At 38.2% G+C, this 26,823-nt stretch overlaps 1 protein-coding gene across 27 annotated transcripts in view; it reads right to left on the bottom strand.

The window, feature by feature from the left end:
• KIF1B (kinesin family member 1B) overlaps positions 1-26,823 on the bottom strand; it is a 98,736-nt gene that overhangs the window by 21,358 nt on the left and 50,555 nt on the right. For 18 of the 27 annotated variants that reach the window (XM_030017409.2, XM_030017411.1, XM_030017418.1 and 15 more), the window contains 12 exons: positions 14,737-14,830; positions 13,815-13,963; positions 13,033-13,211; positions 11,909-12,046; positions 10,896-11,144; positions 5,364-5,482; positions 3,449-3,534; positions 3,173-3,302; positions 2,645-2,804; positions 1,947-2,037; positions 1,239-1,357; positions 186-241 (listed from right to left, as the gene is read on the bottom strand). In XM_030017409.2, the coding sequence (XP_029873269.1) occupies positions 186-241; positions 1,239-1,357; positions 1,947-2,037; positions 2,645-2,804; positions 3,173-3,302; positions 3,449-3,534; positions 5,364-5,482; positions 10,896-11,144; positions 11,909-12,046; positions 13,033-13,211; positions 13,815-13,963; positions 14,737-14,830 (1,570 nt within the window). Of the gene's footprint in view, positions 1-185; positions 242-1,238; positions 1,358-1,946; positions 2,038-2,644; positions 2,805-3,172; positions 3,303-3,448; positions 3,535-5,363; positions 5,483-10,895; positions 11,145-11,908; positions 12,047-13,032; positions 13,212-13,814; positions 13,964-14,736; positions 14,831-18,148; positions 23,254-26,823 lie in introns of those variants that run through there. The other 9 variants (XM_030017421.1, XM_030017425.1, XM_030017435.2 and 6 more) reach the window with 2 other exon arrangements.

Raw genomic sequence — 26,823 nt, 5'->3', positions numbered from 1 at the left:
GAAGCACTTCCTCCAAGAGAAGGTGGAAAAGAACACATAAAAAGGAAGACAGCCAGCAAGATAGATCCAATGCCAACATTCACTCCATTACATTTCTTGGTGTCCTGAATAGCTTAGGAAAAACACTACAACTTTCATTTTCAGTAGCAGATATGTGATGTACAGAATTAGAGAACGGTTCTCACCTGGCTTTGAGAGTGGCATAGGGGGAGGAAAGAATCTTCGGGAAGGCTGTGGAGGACTACAGAGAAATGAAAAGAGTTATCAATATATAGAGACAGCTAAACATAAGAATACACACACATGCATCTATGTATACACCCACACCCAGTACAGTTCTTCCACCCATTTTTATCCCGAAAAATATCCTCACAATCCTATGAAGACAGGTAAATATCACCTGTCAGGAAAACAAGTGGACTCAGCACACTTCTCAGATTAACCTATGTCCTTCCTCTATTCTAACTTAACTAATCCTAGCTGTCAGTAGAAAAAAAAATAATAATAAAAAAAAATATTTACCATTTCCAACTGCTCTACCCCCATTCTGCACTGAAAATTTAAGTAGGTAACAGGCATTTCCCAAAATAACTTAAGGAAAAGGAACAAGCCTCAGCTGGCATTTCCTCTTAAAACCAGCACGTGCTTCCTCTTCGCAGCTGCTGCCTTCAGTAGGAGGGCTAACCAGGCCAAGCAATCCAGACAATAGCCTCTTCCCTTAAGCTATGAAGACCGACAACAGCTAGGGGTCCTGTCCCTAATACCAAAAATTCAAATGCTCAGCAACTTTGGCACTAGTTTATCAAAAGGTTGAGAGCCTTTTGTTTTCCCCCTAGTCTCATCTCTGTTCTTTTGTCATCCTGCCTTCATGCATCAGGCCAGTTGCCCTGAGGGAACGCTGCATCTTGGAACACTGTTAAGGTTTACCCAGAACTCACTGAGATCACCACTGAAGTTCTGAGTACAATATTCTACCACCGCAGTGTTTGTAGGGTGGACGCAGCTGTATTGGCAGACAGCCTTCCATGTTTGAGATGGTAGAACGATTCCATCACTCAAGAACAAAACATACTACATTGGGTAAATAGGCCTCTGCCAACACTCTTACCTCAGTCAGGAATCCTACTTGTGAGGATGTGGCTATATAATTTCAGGAGCATGAAAAAGTACTGCCTGAACTGCAGAGCTAACCTGAGCATGATCATAAACAGCCTTTATGCCAGAATAGTGAGCAATACCTGTTGAGATCCTGTCCTTGCAGATGGAGAGGATGCTGCTGATAATGTCCAAAGACTTCAAACACAATGGGCTTTGTTTTGATGTACTCCACAAATGATTCTGTCACTTCCACAGCAATCTATTAGGCAAAGTAAGGAAAGAAAATGAGACATACAAATAAGAAATGTTATAAGTGTGAATTTTAGGAGTCTGTATTTTTCATACAGTTTAGCACCACTTGCAGTAAAAACAATTGTAATCCTTTTTGGTTTAGGCATTAATTCTACTCTCTGATAAAGGAGAAAATGAAAGCCTCAATATCAGGCATTTTAAGCAGGAGAAGAGGAGGCTACATGTAACAAAAGGATTACACAGTTCATAAAAACAGATATATTCAGTTCATCTGAGATCATGAGCAATGCTATTCACATGTATTTTACTTCCTGAATTCTAGACTGCTTTCACTGAACATCCTGGAAAGGAAACATGGAATTCAAAGGTAGGAAGTAGAGGTGAAACAGAAGAGATAAATCTGCTACACAGAATCATTCTGTATTTTGTTCTCCATTGGGGATGACATCATTCACCTGATCACTCCTCCTACTGTCTATTCTTAATAATTCCCCTTGCCCCCCTTTCCATACACCCCTCATGAGTTTAACCAGAAGGATACACACAACTCCCAGTGCTAAAACAGGCACTTAGTATTCATCCAAAGTTTTACTTACATTCTGAACGTGGTAAAACCCAAGGGGAGTCCCTCGACCGTTGTTTTTGAGAGGTTCTGTTGAGAAAGCTTCATCATGCCGATGTAAAAAGCTTTAAAAAAAACAAAAAAACCCCCACCCCACCACAGAACAGTTTAGTGAAGATTGCTGTGCCGTGAACCCAACACTGAAAGGAAACCATAAATTTATTCTGCTAGAACTTTACAGGGAGTTGAAAAGCTAGGAATACCCTAGTCTTTGGGACCACAATTCCCGTACTTGTTTTGTGTCTTTATTACTCCCATTTTTCGTTCTGTTTCTTAAGAAACTAAGCCAAAGAACACTTTCACTTCAGAGCTACTGATTTACTCAAGGGTCATAAAGTTTTCATTCCAATTGAGCATATGTAGGATCTAATATCAAATTTTTCACATTAAAAGCCATTATCAAGCAAAACCTTAAGATATCTCTAACTAGTATCTTAAGAGTCCACTCCAATTCTTAATTCCTTTCTGCAAAACTTTATTCCTTAACACCATGCTAACACAAAGCAGGTACTGCTCGTAACAGGAATTCCAGTAACTGACAAGGTGTTTTTCTTCTCTATACCACACTGCCACTGATTTGAAAAGCTCTCAGTCAGACCCTCCATTGCGCACTAGTTTCGCACTCTCTGTCAAACCATTAATTGCTTAATGTAAATAAGGACAAATTCTTACTTGAACTGGCAGAAAATATCTGCATATTCAGGAAGGATGCCGCTGGCCTGTAGCACTGTCACACGGAAGGTAAACACACTACCCAGTTTCAAGTGATCACCAATTTCCTCAGTGAATCCTTCCATAGTCATCTTTCCATCCAAAGTGGCTGACTTCAAGTCTTAGGGAGGAGACACAAACATCCTACATGAAATCATTCCCCCCCCCCCCTTTTTTTTTTTTTTTTGTTCTCCTTTCTTTTCTTAAAATATTCCTTCAGGCAACAGTTTAGTCCCATCACACTTTTTTGTTTTTCTTTTGAGCCCCAATTATTCGCTGATAATCAAGAGATCCAAATACCTGGGAACAGTTTTTCTGCACAGTTCTTCAAATGAATAACTCCAGCATCTATCATATGCAACCCACCAGTTACACTTTTCCCTACCTATCATATTCTTGAAGGACACTCAGAACCCCTTTCTATCACTGACTGAAAGTGTCCCAGATTTCCCTTAAGTTCTCCAAAACTACTACATATTTCTTGCTTACCTAGCTCATTCATTCTGTTTATCTCTTCTGGAGGAGTCGTAACCTCCGAATTCTGTCCTTGCCCTTCCACAATTCTTAATTCTTCCAATGACAGTCCAGATCGAGTCATCGCAACTGAAGAAAAATCACTCTGAAAAATTAAATCAAGTAGCATGTAACAGACTCCTGCAGCTTCTGGTTTTGCCGTCCCCTTCTTCCCCCGCAATACTTAGTCTTTATTTAGAAACACAAACTACTGCACTCAAAGAAACCTAACTCAATTTTAAGACTTCTTACCTTATCAAAATATTCATTGTCAAATGAAATTTTAGCGGTGCCAGACTGTCGAATACCAGATCCATAATCTGGGGCTTCTTCATCAGCTAAAAAACAGAAAAAGAAAAAAAAAAAATGGTGGGGAGGAGAGGGGAAAACCCTCAGTTATCTAAATGGCAATTCTGATTACAATGGAAACCAGTCCATAAAGCAGAAGAGGCCTGGTTACAGTCAACCAATAACAGATTAGAGTAAGTGCTGGAAAAAGTCATAGCAGAAATCTATCCGTCATGAACTCAAGTGTGGGAAAATAATAAGACAGGCTATGAATTTTCAACATTAATATACTTAACTTCAGAGGATTTCGAATGCAAAACAATTTTAGTACTCATTTTGATTATTTTCTTACTTCTGATTATTATACCAGAGGTAATTAACATACCATAATACAACGACCAACGTGGAAACATATACTTACGTTGATTTAAACTGCCATCTAAAATTCTGTAGCCATAAACTAAGCAGTAACACTAGCAAAGCTTCACAAGTACATGCTGTAAAGTTAAACGGTGGTTCTGTCCACACAATCTGCCCATTTAACCTCCTCCTCTTTGCAGAGACTGACAACAATGAGGCCTGGTTAAACAACAGCTATTTTTTCCACAGTAAATGCATTCTTGCAGGAGAAATCCCAAGATTCAGAATGTGTTCCGAAGTTTCGCTTTGGGACCAAATAATGCCATGGCTCTTTTTCAGGGGATGTCCCCAGTTCAATTTCTATTAGCCATGCTGTACTCTATTTATTTGGATGGATAAATAGAATATTTATTTGGAAATATTTGGTCAATGCTAAGGAGACCAGAACAAACTAGAAATGAGACTTTTGTACACATTAAACCAGATTTTATTTCATTTGCTGTTTTAGTCCCTGCCAGAGTGATTCTTACACATCTTCAGAGTCTGAGATTTCATTGTATGTTCCCATGGAGAGTGAAACTTCCAGGGTTACCCTACCTAAATAATAAAGAAACGTTGGCAGTTAGCCACTGCTAGAAAGGACAGACTATGGGAAGTATCTGTGCTCTCACCAGAATAGACAAGACATGGCTGACTACCAACAGTAAAACTCAACTAGCTCACCTCATACTGTTAAAGTATAGAATATTAGCAGCCGACTAGCAGACTGCAGTTAAGCTCTGGCACGCATACAATGGCAGTTGAAAACTGGATGAAGCAGTCACCATCCCCATATGTCTACCCTTCTCTTCTGAAAAGTTGATAATTCTTGGTGATTAAACAGTATGTTAAAGTAGCTTCTAGGTCTCAACACATTTTAGTGAGGCAATGAAATGGAAAACTGCTGCTGATTTCTGTTTATACTACACTGAAAACCGTCAGTTCAGGAACTGCTTCACACGCTATTCAGTCAGACTATGGAGGAGCACATTTCTGTGCATTTAAAAGGAGAGTTTGGAAGGAGCAAACACTTGGTACATTTAACTTTTCTGCAAGTCACCACAACTATCCAACTTGCATATACCTTTGTCCACTGTTTATACCAGGTGCCAGAAAGAAAACCTTTGCTTTTAATTAAAAACTAAAACGTTTACTGACACTAGTTACCCCTTTCACTCTTAAAAAGCAGTGTTGCATTAGTTGCCAGGTATGAACTTCACTGGTCAACACCATCATCTTAAAAGCTTCTGGTCAGTATCATTATTTCAAGATTTATTCATACTTGGTCCATATGATTCACGTTAATTAAAGAATTTCAAAAGCAAGTTAATAATAAAGAACAAGTGTTCTTTGCAACACTAAAATTATTCAGGTTTGAGTATAAGAGAGAATGGTTTGATTTGTTTGCCTGTTTTTTAAAGCTGCAGCTATTCATAGTGTACCAAAGAGTTGCAAGGTAAAGCTCTCATGAGTATCTCACCTGCTATAGCTTGCACTGCTACTCGAAGAAATCCTCGTACTTCTCCTTTCTCACTAACAACAGCTACTCTGTGAATAAGCGGCACGGGGTACAGTAGATTGCTCAGGTATACAAATGCTCTGGTAATAGGAAGGAAAGAAAACACAAACAGCATTAGGCAATCATCTGCAAAACTGGACTGCAGTATTTGGTTGGCTAATGGGACATTCAAATCTTCAGAGTCTACTTTACTCCATCTATTAGACCTGCACTGTGGTCATGTATCCATATTGGCCACACAGGGTTCTGCAGCAGTGTCAAAGCTAAATGAAGCCACAAAATTATCTAAATCAGAGTATACTAGAGACACAGGGCTTGTATTAGTGAGTTACAAAACATATGAAGGAGACAATTTAAGATGATGGCTTTATAGAACATAATTTTAGATGCACTACAGTTGTAAATGGAGCTGTTACCAAGATGGTAGAAGTCTACTAAGGAGCTACCGAGTACAAAGAGTTGTTTGAGTTTTCCACCCCATGAGTGTAGTTTGAAGTGATAAATTAAAAGGGAGTTGATCTACTGTGTTCACACAGCCTCAGATATTTTACTGAACGTATAAGAACACTCTTCAAAACAGATTGACTGAATGTTTTCTCTCTTCTCTATTCATTTGATAGCACGGTATACAGAGTAATCAGAAATCCCCAATAAACCGTAAGTCATCTCTTAGGTTTCTTGGAAGATTCACTGAGTGAGTATACAGATAGTGGAAGACTCGTAGTCTTCACAGTAATTATCTTTAGGAGTATTATATTTATTTCTTTAAAAAAAAAAAAAAAGAAAAAAAAAAAGAGAGAGACCAAAAAACAAACAACAAAACACCACAACAGTACTCTAGAGCAATCATTTAGAAATTACAGTTTACAGTAGGAAAAGCAGCATTTAGGCCCAGTACTGGATGATCCTGCTATACGCTAACTTTTAAAGTTACATACAAGTAGGGTCTATTTTGGAACAATAAGTTAATAAGTTTTATTGTACAGATTTTTAATTAAAGTTAGACTAACATTATTATTTTACATTTCTGCAATGAATCGCAAGAGTTTAAAAAACTTTAAATGTTGAGAAGCCTAACAAGTCAGGTAAAGAGTGGCTCTCAACAAGGGGAAAAAAATGGAAGGCTTTATTTATTAAGTGAGCTGTTTCAGAGTTCAGGAGAGTGCTGAGATGCATAGAAGTTTAACCAATGGTTTTACCAGTCATTAAATTTAAAGTGACTAACCAATTATGTATGTAATTTTTATGAATTTATGCATATTAAATTATGCTAAACACCAGTCATTTGTTTAACTGGAGTTCCTTCTTGCAGTCCCTTTTATTAGTCTTCATTATTAAGCATAATTAATTTCTCAAATTTGTAACTGTTATTGTTTAATATTCATAGGGAAAGTCCTGCATGACAAAAGAGGACTGAGAGAGAAATAAAGATGTTCACTCCCTCTGTCTGGAGACATCAGCTATAGAATTTGTTCCGTGAACACAGCAAGACTGATCCGAACTCAATTCCTTCTGACACATAGCTAAGGACCAAAGTTAGAAAAGGTAAGTGTTTCTCCTTGGGTTCACATGCCCGTTCCCAGAGTGAATGAAATGACAAGGTAGTCAAACAGGTGTCAGTTGTGAAACAAAGAGACAAAAAAAATACTACGACAAAACGAAGTGGTGACAAAATGCAATAGAGAAGAGAATGATTAATAAGGCTATAAAAGTAGCAAAACAAAAAATGAAGAAAACCATACAACAACAAAAAAACCAACTGCAACACAACACTTGACTAAGATTAGGATCTAATTCCTTTTCAGTCTGCTCCAAAGTGAGGTAAGCACTGATAAAGCAGGGGAAGGGAGAAGAGACTAAATTTAAAGTAACAAAATTAGAAGTTTAATTATTTTTTTTTCCTCTAAGAAAACATTTTCATTTTTAGCTTTGAAATTTCAGGTGGTGCTCATTTGAGAAAGCAGCATCCCACCATACAAGAAAACAGTTCCTCATGCTAACAAACTGGAATTGTTCACTTGGACTGGACCAGGGATGGAGTTCAGGAAGGTACGTAGTTATATGCTCAACATGAAAAACACACATAGTCTGAAAACCGCATTTCAGGCTAGGGAGAACAGACATTTTTCCCCAACAGAAAGGAATCTAAATAGCCTTACATTGATATGTATACAGTAAGAGACAGTTTCACTAACTAAAAGAGGCAGTCATTACAGAAGCCTTCCTACTTCAAAGCCAAACTAGTGGCAAGTGAAAGAATTAACTGCATGAAAAATAAAAATATATTTTTATTTGCACAGCTAAAGTTCTGAAGCTGCTGTTCAACATATGACAGCCAAAGCATTCAGCTTTATTAGCAACTACAGTTTTGTCACCGCAGTAAAATGACCACCCCAAAGAAAAAAATATTTCTCATCTTCCTTAACTGCCTTCCATCCAGTCCCCTAGCTCACTGGAATCATTTTAACTTAGAGAAAGAAAAAGCACACAATGCAAAAAGTTTTAAGCTTCCTGTTTGGTGAAGAAAATGCTGGATCTCTTCTGTAGAATGGAGAGCAATAGCACATTTGCTGTACAGAGAAAAGAGCTGGTTTATGCAGCAATACTGCCTTCCAGTGCCATTCCATCTGCTTCATCACAAGGCAGTACCAAGTTAGGAGTGGATGAAATGTTAAGGTTATCCTCCTCCTCTTCCCACATCTGGGAAGACTCCCACTCCCCAAACATCCTGTATGCAAGTGTCCCCCCACACCTTAGCCCAGCAGACTGAAAGAGGGGGAGCTGTATTAGCAGAAAGATTGGTGAGGTAAAATGGCATACTCACAACAAAACTAGAAATGAAATTTAACAAACACAATTTTTTTTTAAAAATCAAAACAAAAACAACAGAACTCAGAATGACGACGGATATTTTTTAAATAAACACACCAATTCAAGATTTAAATAAAATATCCCATAGTCCTCTCCCACCTCCCTTAAAAACAGCAAATGCTTGATATGTCACACCATTAAATAGAATCAGCCTTAAAGACAGCCCAGCATGCCAGAAGAGATGGCTAAAAGGGACCAGCTCTTTTTTTCCTTTTCTTTAATAGTTACAGTACAAATAAAAGACAGTCACAGCACAGAGAGGGAAAAAAAAACCTGTGATGCCCAAGGAGTTGGATAACTACATGATCAATTTCTCCTCCTCCTCCTCTCCTTCATGACTTGGACTCACTATTGCTGATGAGCGCCCCCCAAAAATATTAAAAATTATTTTATTTTTGCCCTACACATTCCACAACATACAAAACAGTACACAGTTAAAAGTGCTAAGGAATTTTCATTTTGTTATGCATTGAACACTACCTCGTGCTCAAGACAACATCTATGTAGACGGACATACCCTGTGATACTTCTAACTCACACTGCTCAAAAGTAGAATTCTCATGCTGGAAGACACTGAGGAATCAAAATAGTTTCTACTCAGTGGTGTTAAACAGTCTAACAGCTTTCTGCTGACAGAATCAGCACAATAGAAGAACAGAACAGGAATAAAAACAGAACAGAATAGAAACCAACAACTGGGAAAAAATCATTCAGCTGTCTACTCAGAGGTAATACACACTGTTTCATTCCTCGATACAATTTACAACCCAAGTAGAGTTCCTTAATATATGCAGCTTACATGGTTCAGGCTAGTACCCTTAACTGCTGCAGCTTCGTATGTCTGCCTATAGAGACAGAGCTCAGTATTCTTTTTAATACAAGGAAACGGGAAGCAAGCTGTGTAATTGCCAGGAAGCACGGCTGTTTTCATTATACACTGTATTTGCTCAGCTTGTGTTGTGCTTCCTGAAGAGTTTGTGAAATGAAGATGAATAGCTCAACTTTTTCCCAAGCACTGAAGGTCCTGCTCTGAAAGAACACGCACAACAGGAGAATGCGCTGAGTATGCCAGCACTGTTACAAGAAAGCAGCCCTAGCCATTGCAGACAGCACACGTATGCTTTAACTAGCTGACAACCACTTCCAAGTCAGTTAGGATGGCTTTCCCAAACTGACTCTTGTGGATCAGATTAGTCTGAAAGAATTAAATTTTATAAAACACATTATCAGTCATTGCACGTAAGGGCACAAATTCAGAGAGATCAAAGAGGACTAACGCAATTTCTTGCATCTGTAAGTAACTGTAATTTTCGTTTCAAAGACTAGATCAAGGAAGTTCCAAGTTTTAATCACAGCTTGTAAACAGGTCCACTAAAGACAAAGAATGAGGTTAGACAATACAGCTAAACTGATCTAAAAGCTTGATAAAAGACTGACAAACTCAGTCCCTCATTTTCACAAATAATGCAATCAAGTTTCCTGCATTTGAGGAAACTGCAAAATGATCCCGTCTTCCTGACCATGAAGTCTTCCCTGCTTGCAGTCAGAGAAAAGGATAAAGCCAAGCTCTGGTCCCTTCTCCTTTGTTCCTCCCTTCTCCCAGCCATGAAGTCTTACCCCATCTTTTGTACAACACCTGTGGTAACCACCTCCCTTACTGTTTTATCAAGTAGATTGGCTTACAGAGTGATCAAATGAGCAAAAAAGCATAATTGGGGGAGTGGGAGAAGAAGAGAGGGGAGCAAAGTCACTAAATAAAATCTTTCTATTTCTTGTCATGAGTAACATGTTTGAGCAAGACTACCTTTGAAGAAACAGTGCAAAGTACTACATTTTTTTTAATGCAACTTGCTGTCCTTAGGTTCTACACCACAGACTGAAGTCTAATAATGCCTTAATCATATCTAGATTGGCAAAATAGGTAATACTCTAAAATACATTAAGCAAACTTGTTTCAGGAATTCAAGCATGGTACATGGGGAAAGCACCGATAAACACCACCAGCCAGTGAATTTTAATGATGATGACCTTTCACTACGTAATACTTGCTACCAAGAGTCATGCATAATCTGAGAAGCCAAATCATCTCAAAGAATACTCTTTTCCTCATCCAGAAAGGACCATTCTTCATTCTCCTCATGGCATCTTTTCTCTTCAGACACAGAGGACGTTAAATGAGTTTTCAAAAAATGGATTTATTGGAGTGGACTTAAAGACTTTTCACTGTACTCCGAGACTCTTCTACGGGAGAAAATTACATACTGCAATACTATCTCAGCAATCTTGCAATGGCTAAATAGAGCATTCCATAAATAATGCTTAAATACTGTACATAAGCAAGAACACATTCAGTCTATGTTGTGACAAGTTGCCTAGAAATAGATTTACTCATGTTGTTGCATCTAAGGGTTATTTTCTCAATTATTATTTAGGTCTTCGTGGCCTCTGACATGGGAATTTAAAACTTAATGTTAAACTACGCTCATTCTCTGGCAATTCCAATTTATGTATATAGGTATCTTGGCTGTCTTGACAGATACTCTATGCAGCACAAGGCAAAGCCATTGCAGTCTACAGCAAGAGCTGGTCCCTTTTGGCCATTCTCACAGTAACCTCACCAACCTTCCCACTAAAATGAACCAAGGGGATCGGTCGTAAAACGGGTCGCGCCCATCATTGAAGAGGTCTGATCCCTCCTCAGTTCCAACGTCGGAGCCAGTATCATCCACAAAGGCCTCATCATCAAAGTCCTCCATCTCATCCTGCTGTTCATCAGCCAGTTCAGTGATGTCGGAGTCAGCCGTGGAGAAAGTGGGGGAGGGCGTGCGATCAGCAAGGCGCTCATTCACGCAGCCATGGAATATAGGGGAGCTAGATATCAGTTAACGGAATACCAATTAACAGAGTGAGGGGAAAGAAGAATGCTTCATTTAACAGCCGTCTGTTGCCATCAGCACAGAGACCACCTGAACAACAAACAAAGGCTTCAAACCATCTGGACTGCAATGAAACGTAAGGGAAGGGATTGCTAATAAAGTCAGGAAAAAGAGCATCCTTGAACTGAGCAGAAAGCAAATGAAAAATGAATATAAACATGGACGAACATACAGATATTGAAAGTGCATCCATTTAGCAGAGCTACCATTCTTATTTCCAACATGTAGCATTTTTGTAAATAAAAATATTGTAAAGGTGCGGCCAACATCAGGAAAGATTAAAGAATCCCATCAGATATTAGGTATTTCCATAGGGTATGACCAAACTATTTGAACCACATATGTAAGTAATGCCCCGGGCCACTTTTCCCCTCAGTTTCCGGTGTTCTGCATATTCTCACAGCTCTGCTCCAGCCACTTTATACAGAACTTAGCTAGCTACATTTTTTTTTAAACAAACTTGTAACTTACTAAGGGTTCAGTCAAATCAGGTTCTACAAGATTACACCAGAACCGGCAACATTCTAAAGAACATTTTCTGCTCTTCACTAGATTTTAAGTCTATCAGAAATCCCTGAAAAACAACACACACAACTAACACTGATGGCCATACAGTTTACAACGACATTCAAAGTCAAAGTTCATCCAGAACTGACAACAGTTACCAGTGTACCAGCAGCTGAGATTATCATCACGTACCTTCCAACAAGCTTGAACCAATGAAAGCGATCATAAAAGGGGTCACTGCCTGTCATTGTGCTTTCACTTTCATCCTGTGTATTCGATGCCATTTCCCCAGCTCTGTCATACATCTCACGCATCAGGTCCAACCTCTGCCTGCGTAGAAGAAAGCAGGATTAAAAAATTAAGAGAGTGAATAAAAAAAGCAGAGAACACAAAGTGGGGTACACCGACTTCACCTATACCAAATTACACATAGGAAAGGAAGAAGAACAAACAGAGGAGTCTGTACCACTGAGTTTGGTACTGTACTAATTCTCTGACATGTTGGGGATTCTGGGAAAAATTTTGTAGGCTAAGCCCACTAAGAACAAGGCCAGGTCACTGCAGAAGCTTACATAAATCTTGGATTTCATTCAAACTTGCAAATATTCTTCCTTTTTTGCATCAGACAATGTTGCTGAGTAATTTAGGCAGGTTTTTTGCATTCCACTCCAGAAACATTGGCATTTTGTTTTAAAAGCAAACTGATTCCATTACAGGCTTTTTATTTATTTATTTAACTGCAGGAGACAAGTGCTTCACACTGCAAGATCCTTCGTCTGGAAGTTATTAGTGGAAAAAAAGTTCTTGAGTCAGTATTTAGAAAATAGGGAAAAGACACATGTCTTTTGCCTATTTGCAAGAATATGATGAAAATAATTCAGATTACAGTCAGAATTTGAGTAGCTTCCACAGAAATAGAATCTTCTTTATTTAAGCTTTTTATTATAAATTATGCCCTATACTACTAGGTTATATAAAAGCAGGTGGCAAGGAAACTTTTGCAGTGAAAGGAACGTGGGAAAAAAATTAATGTAGAAATGTGCTGTGATGAGCCTCACTAGATTTAAAAAATTAAATCTAACCTCAAGTTACAAAAATTCAATGTGGAGGCGAGGTAAGATGCTGGAGAACAAATGCACTTGTTCAAAGAATCTAGAAAGCTGGTATTTAAAACATACCACACTGTCTGGAAAGTTGGCATTTGGGAGGACACAGTGAAAAAAAAAGTACAGCAGAGAATGAACGCCAAGGGGTGAAATTTTTCAGTGAAACTCCTTGGATATAAAGAAATCTGTTCTCTAGTAATATTTACATACTTGAGTTTTTCTAAGGACCAGTAATGTGTTGCTCCATTCTTCAGATCCTGGACTTCCACAGCTACCACTGTACGGGGGAAAGGCCTATTGTCCCGGGTCTTCTCCAACTCAGTGGGCAAAAGCTCTGGTGGCAGCGGTGAGTAGAGGGTGTCTGTCAGAAGGACAAATTGAAACTGCACCTGAATGGAAAAAGAAAAATTACTTTAGTTCTGAGAAATCATCTATCAGCATCACAAAGGGGACAGAGACCTAACCTAAGGCAACATATAAAGCCAGTTTAACTTTCATGTCTGAACAGATTCAAGTTTTCTTACGTCACTTCATTTTTGTCTCAAAATGGCATAAAACATATTTTTCAGCTGAGTACATGTATCTTGCCTTTATTGTCACAGCTAGCAGAGGTCTGGAAAACTATAAACCTAGCACATCCTGCAGCATCCACTTCTCTTGGAACCATGAATGACCACATGAAGTTAAAAGCAAAAAGGAAAAGACAGGGCCCTGGGGAGTTGTACATGTACATGTGTTTATGATACTGACAGGAACAGCGTAAGGGAAATGAAGAAGAGGAGAATGCATCAACCAGATTTGTATGGGATGTTCATTCAGCCAGAAGTCTGAATCAGAGACTCACGATTTTCTGAACCCTTTTAAATCCCAAATTAATAAGCAAGATACATATAACTTTAAAGACTACAAGTAACTCCGAGCATTTGAAGCAGGATTATACAGTCAAAACTAATGAGTCAGAAAATTCAAAAAACTACTCTGCATGTCCCTACCTTTTTCTTTAACTCTACGCTGATTGCATTGGCTTCTTTCAGATATACTGCATTTCCCCAGAGTTGGTCCCTCAGTGAAGTAAACTGATGAAATTTCCACTTCCTGAAAGCCCATTGTGCGAGTTCATACTCATGTCGTGTCCAGGGCACTAGGAAGAGCAAAGAAACAGAGAAATAAAACACCGTGGCTTCTACTCTAAAGCATCACACGCAGTACCTAATACTACTGCTGACTGCATCATCAAGTTCTCAACACCTTTTCTGAAAGAGAAGAACAGAAAACAAAAACCTGCATTTTTATTATTCAGGGAGGAAAAACTGGATTCAAACTTCCTCACCACTAGCAATGGGGATATAATCATCAAGTAAGGAGACTTGGAACAGAGAAGACAAAATAAATTCTACTCCTGTTATTTTAAATTCGTTAACAACTATTAAAGCCAAATACTGAAACAGTGGAATGAAAGGAAGTATTATGGGACTAATATCTACTGTCCAGAAACAGAATTATACAGACATGTCACAGCATGAATTATAAGAATTCCTGTCAAGGAGAAAAAAGAAATTTCAACACCAAAACAGGGAAACAAAGACAACAGTATTATTTTGGTTTGACACACCTGAACTCTTTTTTAGTGCCAAGAAGAGATAGATTCCTTCAAATTCAAGACCACCAAATCAAAGCTTATAGTTAAACTAACCTAGTTTGTGCACCAATTTAATTTGGGGATGTATATCTACTGTTCATGTGGAATTTATTCAATGAACAGGAATTTATCCCTTTATGCTGTGAAGACTACAGATCAAGAAATTATGAAGTGTTGTACAGCTTTCCAAAGCGAGTTTTCTATTACTAGAGATATTATAGCAACTGTCCCGTTAGGCTTGGCTATATCCAAATTATTTTTAGCTTCAAGCTCACCTTCTTCCTCTTCTTCTTCCTCCTCTGTTGTTTCAGCTGCCAAGGATCGTGTCTCTACCTGCTTCTGTAAGGCCTGCAGCTTACTCTCATAGTCCTGTGGGGAGAGAGAAGATACCGTGTAGGAGGACAGACAAAAGCAAGGAGAACAGTTAAGAGAGACTAACACCTCAGATGGAATGACAGACACAGAAAACAAATACATAAAGATGTTTCCATTAATGCTCACAGGTCACATACCAACATCTATTGTTTTAGTACAATCTGTCTCTGAAAAGAGACAAGACAGAGGCCAATACAACTAAGATAGTAGTGTTGTTTTCTAAAATCATCAGATATACATGCTCGTAGTATCTGTAAGAGGGAAAAGTTTAGGATTTTTTTTTTGCTAAAGACTGAAAAAAGGGGATTTTTGGGGAACCTGCTTGCTGCTTTCAGGGAAGTAGGAAAGAGGCAGAAATAGAGAAAAGTACAGCAATAAGTTTAAAAGGGGAGGATTCAGCTTCATTTGCTCAAAGAGAAGGATTAACAGCACCACTGATTTGCCTTTTGATACAAAAAAATTCATTTCAGATTTTAGAAAAAAAAACATATTTTGTTTTCAATTAGATTTTCCTCTTGGGATGTATCACTTTTTCACATGTGTATTTCATATATCAGAAGATGAAAAAAATACCACCACCTTGACAAGTGGGCAGAGAAGTCTGTGCAGAGAGGTTTACCCACAAAGAGCACTTCAACAATACCTTCTGGTGTAAGACCATTTTCTTCCTGTTCAGCATAATCATGCCTTGAAATAAATGCTACTAAGACCTAATGACCCTTTTATTATTTGCTGGTAAAACAAATACAAATTCAAGATATTTAGAACAGTCACAGTCACTGTGCTCCTGGTCTCAGAGCCTACTTCACTATTATATTTTATTTTTTGAAGATAATCCTTTGGCATATATTACACAAAGTAAACTGGCTTCTCAGGATTTTTATACAAGAGTTGCAATATCAATTCACTAAGAGTGTTACAGAGTTCTTAAGGAGAATTCTTCACGCCACTCGTCTTGTATTCCAACCTTCTCTCTTCCATGTTCCCAAACCTAAAATTCTTCTCCAATGCACTGTTTGCAGTAATACATTCTTAAGTCTAACAGCTATTGAAAGCAAGCTTTACACTTTCCTCCCATCCTATTTAAGCATCTCACCTAAACAGCTACATTACTTTGGTTTTGTACAGCAAGTACAGTACTTAACACTGCCACAATCTGATTGCATGAAATTTAACACAAGTTCAGTCAGAAAGACCTTTAAATGGTATTTGGAAAGGAAATAAACCTGAAGTACATTGCTTTAAGTTTATCAGTAATACTTCCTGGAGGTAGCTTTAAAAACAGTAGCTGTACTCTTAAGAAATTGCAGAATTTTCAGTACAATGAATTCAATACCCTTGACCTTTAGGGAGAGAAAACTGAACTATTAAAGATATACGGCCTTTGTATGAGGGCTGTGTTTTAATTTTCTAACTTCCTCCTGAAATTTTATTTGGCTAAAATGGTCCTCCTTCTTCATGTGTGTCTGCTCCATTCACTCTAAGATAGCTACATACTTACACTGTAAGTAAACCTTAGCCCAGCAGCAAAAGAACTACAGACAAAACAAACATATATCCTTTTTTTTTTGATACTGCTTCTGAAATTCTTAATGATGCACCAAAAAAACTATCCTAGACTCGATGAGGAGTTTCAGACTTATCTACAGTTCTGAAATACCTAGCATACTCTTAAATTTAACATAAAGGCACTCTCTTTGATCTTTTTTCCCCCATCCATGTAGATAATGCTATTACATTTGAAACCAAGATAAAACAGGTCAGATGTGAAGTGACAGAAACAAGGAAAGGCAAAATAATATATTTTCCTGTAGTCTGAAGCAGATAATCTGAGGATGTCATTTTGAGCGGCTAGATTGTAGAAATGAAGAAATGAAAAGCTTTTCAAGTAGTGTTTAAGTAGAATCTTTGATCAGATTCTTTGGGAGAAACTGAAAAGCTGCAGAGGGAATGGTCAAAAATCAGGAGCATTCCACTATGAAAATTCTACTTCCAGCATGAAAAACCCAGGCACATTAAATTCATTCAAAGACAAAGACCTGCTTCTTGTCTTCTCTATTTTCAGACTTGTGAGCTGAGGAAGTGTATCTTCTGTACATTTACATACCTAGATAAATAAATGCTTAATATAAGCAGACACTTTTTATTGACTCCACGCTAACAAACATTAGTTTTAAAACTAAGTAAAAGAACTGAAGTTTGTTTTCCCATAATGAAAAAGAGAAACAGGTACCATTTCCCTAAGCAGAAAAACAGGACTGAAGATTGCCTCCTGGCACTTGATACTATGGTAGTATTTAAAAATAATTGGCACTGAGCAACAGATGAAGGATGAATTTCAAGTTGGTTCACACAGAAGGTGCACTGACTGCACTGTAAAAAGGGTTGGTATGCTCTACTGAGAGATTGGTCAGCTCTCCAGGTAAACGTTTCCAGATCTGATTAGTGATAATACACACATAATTGTTAGTACCAATGTAAGGGTGCCTCAACTGCTAGTAAAGAAAAAAACCCTGCATGTAGAAGCTCTCCTGAAGGTCCATGCCCCAGACTCCCCGGAACCCAATGCATATTGTTGTACAGCTTCAAACCAGTTGATATCATTAGCTCCATGAATGTGGAAAAAGGGAATGCAAAGTTTATTTTGCCCAGGGGCATGGTAATATCTAAAACCACAATAATCGTGGATTTTGTGAAAAGGGTGGGGCGGGGGGGGGGGGGAGGATTAAAAAAAAAAAAAAATCATACACTCAGACTAGGCCAAGCTTTTTAAGACCAGACTGGACCACTTTTTAAGCAGAACACTGTACCATAACAACTGAGATTCTTTGGATCTATGTTTCTTTCGATCTATGTGACGTCTGCAAAGGTACTGTAGTGTGTGCGATTCCCTCCTCTCTTTGAGGTGAACAAAAAAGTCAGTTTCTTTTGTCTTCAGTGAGCAAATAAAGAGAGAACAGCCAGCTCTGTATTTTCATCCAGAATTTAGATAAACAGCACACAAGATGGTACAACAGGAAAGCACCAAAAGGGAGTATGGCTTGTATCCCCTTGCACTATAGAAGTCTTTTTTTTGTTGTTTTTCTTTTTTTAATTTAAATAAACTATGTGACAGTAGACACAAATCTGAACAGGCTGCTTTTCACTTCACAGCAGAAAAAATCAGGGTGGATGGACTTACAAGAATTAGACTGAGGAACAATTAAATAAACCTTTTTAACTCTGCTAGAGCAATACCAACCCCAAGACAGAAAAATTGGGACAAGACTGCAATCAAGTTTCATTTCCATTTCACTAAGACAAGTCTGACACTTACAAGAGTATTTCATAGTTTATTGAAAGAGCACTTGTTACAATACAAACCAGTTCTGCTTTTCACAAGGCAGATGCTTGCTCTTAAAACAATCCAAAACTTGTTTTTTCTTAAACAATGGACAGATCTGAAAATCCCATTTAATTCAAAGGCAGCTCACTGCTTTCTTTACAGTACAAATGGGTACACAGCATAGATTTCTCATGTGGCAGCTCCTGAAGTGGTTCAGTGGGAAGTATCCAAGTCAAATTGCAACATATAAAGGATAAAAGAACAAATTTCAACATATAGAGGATAAAGGACAGAGATATTGAAACTATGCTGAATGTACTGATAAAAATAGCATCCTCTAATTTGACAGATCCCTAAATTCAGATTGCTTCAGAAAGGGTACTGAAGTCAATCAGAGGAGCATTAGTGGCATGCATTTCCCCCACGCCCCCAAATCCACATGCCCCTAGTGAGTCCTAAAGAAATCATCACTATGGCACAGGTGGATACAAGCCAGCTGTCAAAGCACACAGCACATCAGCACTAGCAATGGCAATTAAGCTTACTAAAACAGCACTCCCATCATTGGATGCCACATTTCCATTAACCTGAAAGCCTTGTCACAGTCTTCTATGGAAGCAGTTGTATTACTGTTCAATAGCTCCATTAATACAGAATTTGGAGTAAGAGGTGTGTGTATTTCTGAATAGTGCAAGGAGATCCACGAGTTCTCACATTGCTTCCCTTATCAGATGAGGCACTGCACTGTAATTAATATTCAATTCTTAAAGTAGGCAATTATTTTTATAGGACTTTATTTTCCAAGTTTCATTTCTGTAATATCCTCCTAAAAGCCAGGAAAAAAGCTGCTTCCTCTGAGCAGACTGGAGTCCATTTTGACATTGACTATCCTTTTTCTTTTTTGTCAAATCATACAGAATAAGCAGGGTTGTTTTTCTAGTGCTGTGCTAAAACAGTGGGGTAAGACAGACTGATGGCAACCTATTCTTCACCATCATCACCACCACCCAGGCATTTACAGATACTTCTTCTCAGATATTTAAGCTGAACTAAGTTGGCAAAAACTTTAGTGTCTAGCGTTAAAAAAATCAAGTAGCAGTTTTTAATTTCATGTCAGTACATGTAGTGGCATGGACTTCAAAATTACTCCATGCTCAATCACGTGGTGATTTCGCACAGGCAGCCACAATCCTCAACAAAAATGGGACACAAGATGAAATTGGTTTGGTCTTCTCTCATGACCTATCCCATGCAGACTAATTCTGACTCACCTATTCCTACAGAATTGAGAGGATTTTCCCAAGCATGCATTTTTGAGAGTCCAAGCCTTTTTGAGGATATGAAAGAACTCATTACTCTTGACATGCACAAAAACAAAGTGCAATGCACTACTAAAACAGGTTTCTAAAATAAAGGCAACAGCAAAATATTAATTGCAGGCCAAAACTCATTTTGCAATTCTGACTCAAGCTCAAAGAAAGTAGTGCTCATCTAACAAGGCTTCTTTTCTTTAAGAATCAAGACATTTTTGGACATGATGCTTTATTTCCTTTGTTCAAGTAGGTCAAAGCATGAGACAAATGCAAGTTACAAAGCCATATTGGGACAAAAAATTAAACCTGCCATAAAAAAAAAGTTCCAACTGATGGGACTAGCTCATTCTTTTAGGACAATTAGGGGACTGACTTTGTATCTCCTACATCAGAGGGCCAGTATCCTATCAGTAACACATGTGCAGAGACTTAAGAGTTGACACTTGATTAAACAATATGTAAATGATGCACGGCTGCCACGTAACACGTGTTGCAACCAGCACCTACACCATGCACAGATGAGGGGAGGCGAAAAAAATAGGACAGGAAATAAAAACAAGATGGAAATTAAGCTTGAGGCACTTCCAACTCATCTACAGCTATGCTGAAACACGCAGAAGTAACAATTACCAGTAGGGCTTATATTTTATCAAAAAATAAGCAACCTCAAGTAAATTAAGGATATTTGTGCAAAACGGCACAAATTATTTAACTGTACAGATACACTGCAAAGTGGACCTATCTTACAAATGTGGTATAGTAGGCAATTTTGTTTTTAAAATTTTATTCAAGTTAAATTTAAAAGCAAAATAAGTCCTCAAAGCTTTAGATTGGCTTATACTTAAGTCCACAGTTTTTCAGAAGTAAGTGCAATTCTGTCTTGCACTTTACGTAACTCAGAAAGTGTATAATTAAAATTGGGACTCTCCAATTGAGATAAAACCCCAAGATCATAAAGCCTATTCCTGAATCAATAGTTTTTCTGTAATTTGTTTGAAACAATCTGAAGTAGGGATTGCAAGCATTTGTTTTATGGCAAATCACCTGCAAGTATAGACATCTTCAGATCAAAACAGATAGTAAAAATTTTAACTTGCATTTTGAGTATGGGGAGAAGGAAAACGAATCTTATTTTCTCTTCAAAGTGACCTTTTCCTTTATTAAAAAAGTCTTGAACCCGGGGTTTAATCCAAGACCAGAGGCACTAATATGAGGTATCACATTAAGATGAAAGAGTTTAATTCTCCTATCTTCGAGGAGAATTCAGCCAATTCAAAGTAGATATCTATAAATCTTCATAAGAATAACTATTTCAAGAACATCTCCCAGACTCATGCCCGAGAAAGCTGAAAACATAAAATAAAAAGAATTAGCTTTTTGAGGCTTCTTCCTGCACCAGAGTGTTGAAAAATCCTAGTTCCTTTCCACAATCTCTGTATATAATTAAAAACTAATATATTTAGAGATACAATGGGAATTAGAAGAAAGCTTATTTCCAAAGTATTGCTTCAGCAATATATATATATATATTCTGACATAAAATTCCATTCAGGCAAGTTTAACTGTCACAGCAATTTCATACCAATAATTATGAACTTAAGCAGAAGGAGAAAAGACATCTCCTACTCAGGGAGTAGGACTGTTGTGACCCAATAGCGCTTCTTCATTTCTCTATAAAAAAAGCCACATATCTTGTCAGCCAACAACTTTTGGTTTATAGATTATTATTACTATTAAGAATTTGAGTTAAGAGTGGAAAATATTGTTCTGAAGAGCCAGATCAATTTAAAAACAGATGCTCAGTTTCCCTACTGCTAAGAAAAAGGTCACAAGAAACATTCAATGCTATAAACTAAATTCCTCTTTTGATTGTCTACATAAAACACAGGAGGAAGGTAGCACTTTTTAAGTTCCAGACAGTATTTTCAGCATTAGAAAAATACTCCAAGACACACACAAAAAAATGGTAAATGAGCTAGCAGGGAAGTTCTCCCCTCCACATCCCTCCCTCCAAGTCTAGTCTACAAATAAAGTTCTTACAATTTTTCAGAATGTTCTTCCAATCGGTGTTGTTAAAACTGCAACAAAAGTCACATGCAAACTGAATGGGCTGAAGGGCCAGTACCTTGTGTTTGTATGTTGAATTACCCAAGTTCTACCTGGCCAACCAAAACCCAAGACACAAGCAGAGCCAATCCTGGCTGTTTCTCAATGATAAGCCAGAATTGCCCCTGCTTCCCTCCTCCCCCAGACTACTCTTGGCCAACTAATCATACTGTAGTTTCTCTGCCCGCTTTGAGGTTAGGTGCTGAGAATTGGCGCCTCATTCGTGGGGGCGTCACAAACTGGTTATAGTGGTTAAGCCGGTCAGTCTGTTTTGGGTGGAAGTTAGCCGTATTGCCTTCTGCACTGCCTCCATTGTTGTGATTGCAGTAAGGTTGTCGGTGCTGGTGGATGTGGCGTTTTTGCTGGAAAGTCTGCAGGTCTGGATTCTGCTGCCCGCTGTACGAGTGCAATGATTCAGATGAGCCTGATGTCTGACGCCGCAAGGTTTTTTGAGAGCCATTATTGAGAGAATTGCTTCTCCAGCGCAACTGAGGTGATGGCTGCTGCTGACTGCTAGGCTGTGACTGTGTGTTTAACTGCTGCCTGTTAATTTGGATATTATCTTGATTCCTCTGGGGGCCATAAAGATTCCACAGCTGCTGAGGGTCTTTTGAAGCAGCTCTACTTTCTTTTTCTTTGTTTTCATCTTTGTTCTTATCTTCTTCTTTTGGAATTCTAACCTCAATGACTTCATCCTCTGTGATAATTATATGGGTGCCTGGACTCCATGAGTTCCTATGTTTGGGATTACTTTTGAAAGGAAACCGGGGCTTGCGATTTTCAGGCGGAATAAATCTGTGAGGCATATTTTGTCGACGAAGCTGTTTTGCTATTTCCTGCTGCTGCAGATTTTTAAATCGAATCTGTTCTTGCCTCATCCAACGTAATCTCCCACGTCTGAAAGCTGGATCACCTGCCATTAACTGAGAAACACGCTCCTCTTTAGCAAGATCATCATTCTCGCTTCTTTTTAAGTCATCCATGGGCTTCTTATCCACATCCACCACACTGGCAGAGTTTGGAGACTTAGCATTAGGCATGGTTGACTGAGCTTTCTCTGAAGACCCTATCAGAGGTAAAACCTTCTCCATTTTTAGCATCTTATTTCTAAGAACTTTTATCTCTTCATCCTTCATGTTGTTCTGCTTCTTCACTTCTTGCAAAATATCTTCCAATTTGTCTATATGCACCTTAAGGTCATCCACATCAGTCACTCCTTTACCGTTGGCCATAACATCTTCAATTTTCTCATCTCCAACTCCTACTGTATCCCAGACATCACGAGCAACAGCTCGCCATGATTCACGCTCATTTGGATCTTTTTTCCCATACATGGCACAAAGCTCTTTCATTTTAACAATGGCCAGAGCCTCAATCTCCTGCCTAGTGTGCCTGAAGTCATTGAGTGCTACCTCATAGCATATCTCTTTCACAGCCTGAATCTTTAAGTCTGAGATGGTAACCCATTTGGAGTCTTTGCTAAGGCGTCGACGTTGGGGTATCTGGTACATTTTAATAGGCTCTCGTTTCTTCCCACTGCTGGGGAGGCCACACTTTTTTACAATGGTTTGGAGCTTGCTGGGGGGCAGCTTCTCTCTCAGGGAAGTGATCAGTCTCCAACTCTCCTCACACGATCTCTTGTCCGAATCATCCCCACTATCAGAGTCTGCATCCTTTGGAAAAACAAAAATCAAGAAGTGGCCCCAAAATAACCAAAATTAAAATTGTAAGAAAATGGAAAAGCTAAACAAGAAGTAGCAGGCAAAGAAAACTAAATCAAAAATCAAAATAGAACAAGTGATAAGGAAGTCCCTGAAGACTGAGTGTTAGGACATTAAAATGTATCTTCAAGAGTCATGGACTGTCAAAATTGGAGCTCTTCACTAAATTAACATTATATTTAAAAGTCTTGTCATCTCAAAATAGCAGAAATCTAAACTCCTCCCTCCCAATCCCTTTCAAAATCTTAAACAGATCAACTAAAACCAAGTTCCTGATTAAAAAAATTAAAAACCGAGTGTAAACTGCACTTCACACATGCTACAAAGACATGCAAATCCCCGCCACACACATTTGCCTTGGTGACTGCTGTTGCTTCTTTCAGCAAATCCTCCCCAGGTAGGTGAACACAACAGCCATCATAGAAGATGTCATGAGCAGCCAGAGTAAGTCGGGTTAACACTGGTTAGTAACGTTGCACGTGGTTGCAGGGATGCTCAAGTTTAGAATCCACTTCACTACAATAGCAGCCAGAGAAGTGTTAGACGATAAGAAAAAATGAAACAGAAGCAGCCGAAAGGTTCAGTGTTAAAAGGACTGTAAGTGCCACTATGACAGGTGAAGACAGTGGTTCATACTCCAAGACTTGCTACAAGCTAAAAGGATATCCAGAATCAGAGTTTCAGAGGTGGGTTGTAGTTTGGGGTTTTTTTCCCATTTGTCACCTTGTTGCTTAGTTTAAAGAAAAAAAAACATTAACAGTCTTGTCTGTCCGCAGAATGAGTTTCAGAAGAATGTAGCAGTAATGACTTTTTTTTTTTTTTTTTAATTGTTTTAAGACAAATTCTCTATTTGATATCCTTGATTTGTCCTCTTCTCAAACCCTAGAGCCTGGAGCTTCCACACATTCGCTAAGAGTTATGCGTGTTTTGCTTCTTCATTACAAGTTTTCCACCTTTTGCTAAATGATTTTTAATGAGCAGTGCTTCAGGTTTCCATATGCTAGGAATGTTTGTTCAGGTATACTGCCACCAGAAGTTAAGGATATCCATTATTACTTACTGTAACCAGGAATTAAAGTCAGACTACTTTTCTTTAAAAGATTATTAAGACATCTCTTTAACAAAGTCCTATGTATTATTGTGATCCAAACATCTTCAATAAAACACAGCAGTCGGTCTCTAATGAACCTCTGTCTAACATCCCTATTTTTCACATAGAGAATTATAATACATAAGAAACCAGGAACAACAACAGCCAGTTACTCCAAAACCAAAGGAAACCCAGGTCATTGACTCAGAACCACAGGTTCCTAGACTTGAAACTTCGGGTAGAAGACCACGAAGAATTCGGAATACAATATAATTTGTTTTGGTAATGATGGAGTAAAAGAAATACTGTTCCGCCCTATGGTCAACAAGCTCCATAGCCTAAGATTGACATTATTTGAGCGTCTTGTGACCTTATGTATTTTTCTTATTTAAGAATAGCACTAGAGAATCCAATTCTAGTTTAGGTCAAAATATAAGCAAAACACTGGTTTAGAAACAGAACATAAACTCTTTGTGAGTTTACAGCCGACAAAATTTGTGGCCTAGGGAAACAGCATCTAACAAACTGCATATTGCAGTGCAAACAAAAGATGCCCTGGAGGAAGACACTGTACAAATCTACACATTCAAGGTTACGTCCAGAAAGTCAAAACACGAACTACTCAAACATTAAGTCACAAGTTCCACAGGATTATTCTTATAGGTTACAAAATTACCATATTACTACTTATGGGTAAAGCACGTCTTGCGTACAAATAGCTGATTAAGAGACACTATGTGGTCATTGCCCTATGTGCACTCAGAGGTTAACCAGACCAATTAATATAGGTATATACCCACATTCTAATAAAGTGGGCACTGCAAAGGCATTATGACCAGAAAACCAGGAAGATAATTTTAGCTCTATTAAACACATTTTCACATTCAATTTGTAAAATGGAGAACGATTATTTCTATTCCCTAGTAATACTAGCAAGGCAAATATATATTAGTTGTAAATTTGGGGGGACAAGAGCTGTTATTTATCTTTTTTGTACAGCACATCTAACAAATAAATACCCAAATTGGTTGGAATCTCAGCACAAAACCAAAACAATCTGGTAAACAGGATTAGCCAGCTTCTTATATCCAAGATTATACTCCAATTTAGAACAAGAACAATATTTATATTTCAATATCAGTCTTACTTAGCCGTAAGTTAGAGAACCTGATATTGCAGCTGGATACCACAGCAGTGTAAATACTTTTAAGGTACACAAGCTGAAATGCATTCCCAGATTTCCCAATCATTATTAACTACTGTTGTACGAATGCATTAATCCTGTCCATTCCAGACTCTGCGTACGGTGACGCAGAAATAACGAGATGTGTCAAGAAGTTTTGCTGTCATCTGAAGTGTTCTCATTAAGCATTGCGATAAGCAGGATACTGCTTAACAGACAAGTGATCTCACTTGATACGATCCCTTACAACTAGGAAAGGTGTCCTTCAAGAATTACAGTGGTAATGCATGTAGGATAGTCTTCCACCTTTGTCCCTTAATTGAAATCAGCAAAACCAAAACAAGCTTAAATCAGCAACTTTATTACAGTATTAAACAACCCACTATCTAAAGAACCTTCCCTTAACCTTAAGTATATGGGAAACAAATGCCCTTCACAACACTTTTATAAACGCAGCCTTATTTGAAGCAGTTCCCCAGACAGCCAATTCTCCCATCTTTAATTCATACAATAGCTTAGCTTCTGCCCGTCAGCTAAAATTTAATGGAGGGAATTCCATTACTTGCATCTCCTTTGACATGTAGCCAAAACTTGCTCAATACTCAAACTATTTTTATTTTCACACTGAACTAATTTTTGCCATACTACTTTCAGCTACACAAATTTTAACTATAAAATAGCAGAGATGAAACATTACAGTAGTCACATCTTAACTTCCTTTCTGAACTAAGTGGTTCAAAGTCTGCAGCCACTGCTCTCCATCCAAGAAATTAGTCCCTTGCGATGAAATAATTAGAGATGCAGAAGTCTTTAAGTGTATAATATAACTTTTAAGAAAAAACGATGTAGCTTTTACCGATGGAAGCCACAGTATTTTGCTCCATTCTGGTTTTGGGAGAAGGGGAAGAGCTTTACAGTTTAAAAGCCAGCATGCATTTAACCCACAGTTTTCAGTGGTCTCAAACTCAGACTAACACTACAACCAAATGATTCATGACTTTGAAATTTTTATTAGAATTCAGGCACAACTACATTTGTGTTCTGGCTAAAAGACAACCCAGTCGTTAAAGCAGAATCAGGAGACTCGGGTTTAAGGAAATCTAGATTTCATTCCTGGGCTTGGTTTTGTTTTTAAATTCACAGGGTGCTTGAAGACTGCATGCATTTCTATTGGTAATGCACTTCAGAAGATATTTGTTGTGAGAAGACTGAAGTCTTCCTATATCAGACTTAATTTATCAGACTTCCT

Source organism: Aquila chrysaetos, chromosome 6, assembly GCF_900496995.4.
Source record: "Aquila chrysaetos chrysaetos chromosome 6, bAquChr1.4, whole genome shotgun sequence".
Classification (NCBI taxonomy): domain Eukaryota; kingdom Metazoa; phylum Chordata; class Aves; order Accipitriformes; family Accipitridae; genus Aquila; species Aquila chrysaetos.
Note: the sequence above shows the minus strand (reverse complement) of the source record. Positions and strands in the feature narration are given on the sequence as shown.